The sequence below is a fragment of the Micropterus dolomieu genome, linkage group LG14 (genome assembly GCF_021292245.1).
Source record: "Micropterus dolomieu isolate WLL.071019.BEF.003 ecotype Adirondacks linkage group LG14, ASM2129224v1, whole genome shotgun sequence".
NCBI classification, from domain to species: Eukaryota; Metazoa; Chordata; class Actinopteri; order Centrarchiformes; family Centrarchidae; genus Micropterus; species Micropterus dolomieu.
In genome coordinates, this window is record NC_060163.1 from 11,676,173 (window position 1) to 11,683,451 (window position 7,279).

General features: G+C 40.9%; 1 protein-coding gene across 1 annotated transcript; it reads left to right on the forward strand.

Moving 5' to 3' along the window:
- Window positions 1-2,133: 2,133 nt before the first annotated feature.
- LOC123982936 (E3 ubiquitin-protein ligase CHIP-like) lies at window positions 2,134-6,244 on the forward strand (the record flags this gene model as incomplete). Its single annotated transcript, XM_046068914.1, is given in 7 exon segments — window positions 2,134-2,281; window positions 3,118-3,334; window positions 3,515-3,713; window positions 4,677-4,842; window positions 4,929-5,004; window positions 5,121-5,177; window positions 6,143-6,244. Coding segments are annotated over 6 exon segments (714 nt in total), but the record flags the coding sequence as incomplete, so codon positions are not given.
- Window positions 6,245-7,279: the final 1,035 nt, after the last annotated feature.

Sequence of the window (7,279 nt, forward strand, 5' to 3'; positions counted from 1 at the left end):
AATTTTATTTTACTGCAGATAAATGCACTCACATTATATGGAAGTTGTGTTTTCATGTTTTTTTCTCTCTCATGAGCTTAACATGAGCTTAAGAGAAGAGTAAATACTGTGTAATGCTTATACTAAAAATAAGTAAATAAACTCTGAGCAAGAGGAGCAAGGTGATGTAAAGAATATTCTAGCATATTCTGTCAATCTTAAACTCACTCTCATATCAATAATGAGAAATTATGTAGATATTGTTAATTAACACCTCTGTTGAGATGTTAGTCCTGGAGCTGGGTCAGTCTCCTTATATAATGATGTGCTTTTCCTGTGCAAAAACATACTACTATGGAATAATAAGTGTGTCTTAATTCTGTTTGCATCATGGGATATATATTGCAATCATTTATTTTATAACAAGAGAGTGGCTGTAAATGTGTGTCCATGGGTTTGAGGGCGTACCGAGCAGGAATTTTAGTAAAACAGGTTATCAATCTTCACTTATGTGGATAATAGCAAACATGCAAATCTATTTTATTTTTCAAATTTGACCTTTGCATGATTGTATTATTTGTGCCGAATAAAATACAAATACAATGCCATGAACTACACTCACCACATGAACCACGTTATGAGGCACACCTAGTCAAAACTAATGCAGTCTAATATAACAGGTATAAATATATCCTACCTTCGCGAAGGTTTTAAGGTTCATAGAAAGGTTTATTCAACTTCATGTTTATTTTGTTGAGTGTTGAGGTGTTTCTAAGATTGTGTCCATCCCATTTATGGCAACAATGAGGGGTAGACCTTTGTGTGTTTGTGACTTAAAAATTAGTAGGCCTAGTTTTCTAAATGTTGAGCAGTCCTTTAGAATTTGATTGTATAAAAACTAGTAAGAAAGAAAAGCATGAGAAAGATGAAAACAGATTGGATGCCATATAATGAGTGCTTCGTGAAAAGTGTGTCACTAATTTACAATTTTGCATATCTGAATCTAAACTTGCGGCGTTAATGTGTTTGTCCTCATCAGTCTGTGTCTATGGTCTAAAACCCCAGTTTCACAGAGAGAGGACTGGGGGCTGGTTGGGCAGGTGGGTGTTCTGGGGCATCAGGGGACCAGACTGGTGGAGATGGGTAAACACAGCTGGGGACACACAGTGCTGGTGGGTCTGCAGCTCAACCACATTTATCAGTATGTTTGCTCAGGAGATGTGCCCTAATCTTCACATGCTGATCTCTGTGCAAGGCCTTCACAGACGCCTAACATGCTGGGATGAATGTGACCCTGTCCACAGTCACAGCCTTGCTAATTCCTACATGGCTAAACTTGAAAGTTCTTCTCTTTATAAAGGCGTATAAAGGTCATGTATGGCTCTGTATGTGTGTGGTTGAATCTCTCTGTGGGTGGGATGGCCCTGATGATTTACTAAACTCTATCGTGATCATAATCTGACTTTTCACTAAGAATGCAAATGTCAGAGTTTGCCAAATTACTTTCTTTTAGTTGATTATTGAGATGGGTATTGTCCCTAGTGCTTCAAAGAGTTTCAGCATGCCTCAAAAATCATTCTTCTCTATCTATCTAGTAGTTTAAGGCAGCGGTTCTCAAACTTTTTCACGTCAAGGATCCCTAAACTGACACAAATTCGACCACAGACCTCCATCTGATAGTATTTTGGCTTTTAGATGTTTTAGATTATCCCAGAAAGTGTATATAATCCATGACCAATCTAGACTTAACTTCGGTCACTATGTCATTTATGGATGGAATTATAGTGAAAAGAACTGATTCCCCTTTTTACTGGGGACCCTCTGGAACCCCCTCAAGGACCACTTTGCGAACCACTTTTTTTATGGTTTCCACTGAAGATTTGCACTTGTACATTTTGAGTTTTGGATTAAACTTTGATTATCGCGCCATCTGCTGGCGACTACTTTCTGTTGTGTTGCTCTTTTCCCATCAGCTGCAGTAGTTGACGCTGTAAACTGAAGGCAGTGTGGGCTGTAACCGAATCATTTTAAATTCGATGTATTTTTGTTTTTTTAACGAAAGAACTATACATAAATGTTAGGCTCAATTAAGGCCACAAATAAATATAATTCTAGGCGGTAGGCGACGATCTGACTTCTACAATATATGTCCTTTCGGCTTCCGTCAACGTCGCGTAAGCGCTTGACGTCAGCATAACAACAATCTGTCATGACAGCTCGTATGGGGAAAAAACATCGATAAAGATTTGATATCAAGTCATATAAAATCGGTCTCACCTGGATGTAAGATTCCTTCTGTAAGGTAAGGACTGGAAACCGCGGACCTTAGAAACAAACCCTAACTTTGCACGGAAGCAAAATTAGAAGGCTGTGTAGCAAAGAAGCTAACCTAGCATTAGCTCAATTGTGTTTTCTGAGGTTGCCTAGCGGTGACGAGGTAAATGTTGCGATAAAAGCCAAGACTTTTTCAGGCCTATAATATCTATATTCCAAACTTCCAAATAAGTTGAAAGATTAAATAGTTACTTTTGTGATTGCAGTTAATAAAGCCAAGTTGTCTTAATTGTCCTCTTAGCTACTAGCCAACCGCCCCGGCGTAAAACGTAGCTTACGATGCTAGCTTAGCTAACTAGCTAACATCTGAGCACCGATCTCTTCTTTCTCTTGTAACTAAAGTTAGGGACATTGTCACTCTGTCGCTATGCCTGCAGTTGCAACAACTGTATCTCAAATGTTAATGAGCCAAACGTTAATAATCACATTTAACGTTACTTGTTTACAACATTGAACTATCATTGTTATACCAGTGGTGTAACGTTAAAGTAGTTAGAGAGCCTTGCACTAACGGTAGGGACCGTGAGTGGATAATGTTTTGTGATGACTGGATAGCTAGCCGTGCTGCTCATTTAGTCACCACCGATGTCCGTCGCATGAATAGTTAATTCGTAGTCTAGCCACCTCGCTGTATTTCAGAGCTGTGTGCACACTCAGCGAATTAAACGAATGCCTTTTGGGTGGTATCAAGGACTGCACCTAATTCGCCCAAGACGCGCATTGCAGGTGTTTTGCAGTGAATGCACGCCTTGAATGTTGACTTAACGTTACACGTGTGTCTCTGATCTGGTTTGTGAGATCCAGGAGGGACAGGGCAGTCTTGAACCTGTCAGTTTAGCCAGCCGAAGAGACGGGGAACAGGATAGGGAAGCAGGGCGAGGCGGGCCCCGCGGAGCCGGTGGAGAAGATGGCCGGCAGCCCGGAGAAGAGTTCCACCGCGCAGGAGCTGAAGGAGCAGGGGAACCGGCTGTTCCTCTGCCGCAAGTACCAGGAGGCTGCTACATGCTACAGTAAAGCTATTGTAAGTAACCCACAATATTACTAATGGTCGAATGGCGTCATGTTAACTAAAAAATAGTATGGTCCTTGTTAGATAAAAATGGAATGGATGCATTTTCCTCTGAATGTGTTTGTGAAGCCTAGTCTACAGTGCTGTAATCTTACTGTGCATGTGAATTGATTGGTATGTCCTGTCTCCCAGAACCGTAATCCATCTGTGGCAGTGTACTACACAAACAGGGCTCTCTGCCATGTGAAGCTGCAGCAGCATGACAAGGCTCTGGCAGATTGTAAGCATGCACTGGAGCTGGACAGCCAGTCAGTCAAGGCCCACTTCTTCTTGGGCCAGTGTCACCTGGAGCTGGAGAACTACGATGAGGCCATAGGCAACCTGCAGAAAGGTCAGAACAAACCCCTTGAATATGGTGACACTTTTGCAGTAAATAAAAGCAGCTTGCTTGTTACTTTTGTATTTCCTCATTTATGTAGTAGTCCACGCCTTCTGTCCTGCCACCCAGTCCTGCTGTCAGAGGTTTCAGTGTTAAGGCCAATTTATACTTGTGTCGAATCTGTGCCATAGCCCACATGTAGCTGCATACCCTAAGCTGTAGCCTGACCTGCACCTCCCCAAAAATGTAACTACATGTTGTGGCAATGCAGACTGCAAGAACTGTGATTGTTCGTCTTGGTACCATCGCATTTCCTCTTGCGCATTTCCAGCTTGCCCTTCTTCTGCCTCAACTGATTCAAGGGTCTCACATACCATCTCCTCTGACGCCTTCTCTCATTTCTGTGTTGTAGTAATTTCTGTAAAAGTAACTGCTGTTCAACATCGATCAGCTCCAACTCCAACGTGATCCACTCAGTTTCAGTCACCATTGTTTGTAATAGCCTACACCAACGATGAAGAAGAAACTCAACACAGTGGAACACAGAAACTCCACTGCTAAGTAGCGTTTTGATGGTGTATAAGTATAAATGCTCACGGCGGCACTTAGCCTTGACTCGAGACAGAACTATAGATTGGCCTTGAGTGCTGATTCTACAAGTAGTTGTAACTTTTTCAAATCAGTGTTGATTGTCATAATCAAATTCATGATACTGTTGTTGTCATATCATCCCTTGTACTCTGAGGCACTTTATGGGCACAGCACATGTTTGCAAACATGTATTACAGTATGCCTTGTCAGGGACTCTATCACTGGAATAATATTATTCTACATTACAAGGTATGGAAAGTTTTCTTTATCTAAATCGTTGACATGACGTCTATGGAACAAGAGATCTTAGCAGGAAAAGAAAACTGTAGGAAAGACTTTAATGGTAAACCAGTGTTGCTGCAATAATGTTTTTATTTTCTGCAGCTTATAACCTGGCAAAAGAACAGAGGCTGAATTTTGGAGATGACATCCCCAGCGCCTTGCGCATTGCCAAGAAAAAACGTTGGAATAGCATTGAGGAGAAGCGCATAAACCAAGAGAACGAGTTACACGCCTATCTGACCAAACTCATACTGGCTGAGAAGGAAAGGTGAGGCTGTGGGGTGGCAGTCACAGTATAATATTAATTTAGTTCTGATTGGAGGGGTCATTTCTAATAACTTTGTATTTATGCAGAGAACTAGAAGAATACAAAGAGAAACAGGACGACAATCAAAATGGAGGCGATGCTGCCAAGATTGCATCAAAACATGTATGTTTTACATGTCTTGGACTAACTTGGTTGTGTTTAATTAAGGAATATTGTAATTATATATTCCAGCTGAATATTCATGAGTGTGTCTTGTCATACCAATGTGACCTGCTTAGGACAAGTATCTAATGGACATGGATGAGCTCTTCTCTCAAGTGGATGAGAAGAGAAAAGTGAGTATGAAAATTAGCTTATTATTACTACTATCAATTGAGCATGTAATAGTGTATAATTGAATTCCTTAATTTCTCCTACCCTCTTATTCCTATTAGAGTAGGACTGGAGTTTATCCCAGCATGCATTGGTGGAAAAAAGGGAAACATCCTGGATAGGTCACCATCATCCATTACATAGCTAATAAACAGACAGGCACATGCTGATCACATTCACCCACACAAATGTATCTTTGCTAACAGCACACACCTACTTCACAACATCTTTTATTTTTTTATCGTTGACATAGCAACAAGAGGAATAGACTCAAGCACACTTTCAGATTTGTGTGCAGTTGTGATGGCTCATTTCAGATGAGTTTTTTTAGCATGTGTGGGCATTGTTTCTGCGTTGTTCATATGTTGTATATTATAGTCTGCTACCACTAATGCTTGTGAACAATGCACTCATACTGTAGACAGATGGCTTTATGCTATTTCCAGCCCAAGCTGTTTCTATTGTTACCATCCCTTTTTGTTTATAGCGAGAAATTATCCCTTTTATTGATAGTTGTTGACTGAAGTGAGGTAGTTATCATGTAATTGTCAGTTGAAATGACCCCACTGACTGGCAGCAGGGTATTTGCCTTCTGTTTGTGTTTGGCGAGAGGTTCAGTGTAGAACTGGGAAATCCTGATAGACAAAAAAAAAAAGTTTTAATATAGTACCTTTTGATTTCAACAATTTGGTAATACTTTTAGTGTGAGCATTGGCGCTTTCATATAATATTTAATCTGAACTTGAACTGGGTGATATGTTTTCGGAAGGACAAAAACATTGACTTGGATAGGATTGCCAAGTGTAATGAACCCTGTAAAACCAGATTACAACAAAGATAACAACTGTATCACAGCCTTATGGTCGCATTTATATTGAATCCATATATCTTTTATGTTGACTCTTGCTGTGTATTGTCGTCCGTTCAGAAGCGGGAGATCCCAGATTACCTGTGCGGGAAGATTAGTTTTGAGCTCATGAGGGAGCCTTGCATCACACCCAGTGGAATCACCTATGATCGCAAGGACATTGAAGAGCACCTACAGGTAAAATCATCATCAGTTACATGCGGACCATCTTAGAGTTTACATTTTTTGCTTATGACTACTGATTTTGTAATTAGTTAGCCTTAAGTTCATAAACTGTGGTCACATGAGCATAGGATAACTCATGACTTTTAGTTAACCAAATTAAGTAGCCTTGATGAGGAAATACAGTAGTGACTCAAATAAGAAAATGCATGGCAGTAGAACACAATTCCTGCTACTGTTTGAGCAAGAAATACTGTTTTGAAATGTATTTCCTTTGGATAACTTTGATTCTTATTTAGGGTTACCTCAATATCTTGTACAAAATGCAAACCTTGCTATGTCACTCATTTCAGTTATATTCACATCAGTAGTCATATAGCTTTTTAATATTAGGTACTTTATGTTTTTATCTGAATTTATGAACCCCCCAAAATATACACTGCTCAAAAAAATAAAGGGAACATTTAAACAACACAATGTAACTCCAAGTCAATCACACTCCTGTGAAATCAAACTGTCCACTTAGGAAGCAACACTGATTGACAATCAATTTCACATGCTGTTGTGCAAATGGAATAGACAACAGGTGGAAATTATAGGCAATTAGCAAGACACCCCCAATAAAGGAGTGGTTCTGCAGGTGGTGACCACAGACCACTTCTCAGTTCCTATGCTTCCTGGCTGATGTTTTGGTCACTTTTGAATGCTGGCGGTGCTTTCACTCTAGTGGTAGCATGAGACGGAGTCTACAACCCACACAAGTGTCTCAGGTAGTGCAGCTCATCCAGGATGGCACATCAATGCGAGCTGTGGCAAGAAGGTTTGCTGTGTCTGTCAGCGTATTGTCCAGAGCATGGAGGCGCTACCAGGAGACAGGCCAGAACATCAGGAGACGTGGAGGAGGCCGTAGGAGGGCAACAACCCAGCAGCAGGACCGCCACCTCCGCCTTTGTGCAAGGAGGAGCAGGAGGAGCACTGCCAGAGCCCTGCAAAATGACCTCCAGCAGGCCACAAATGTGCATGTGTCTGCTCAAA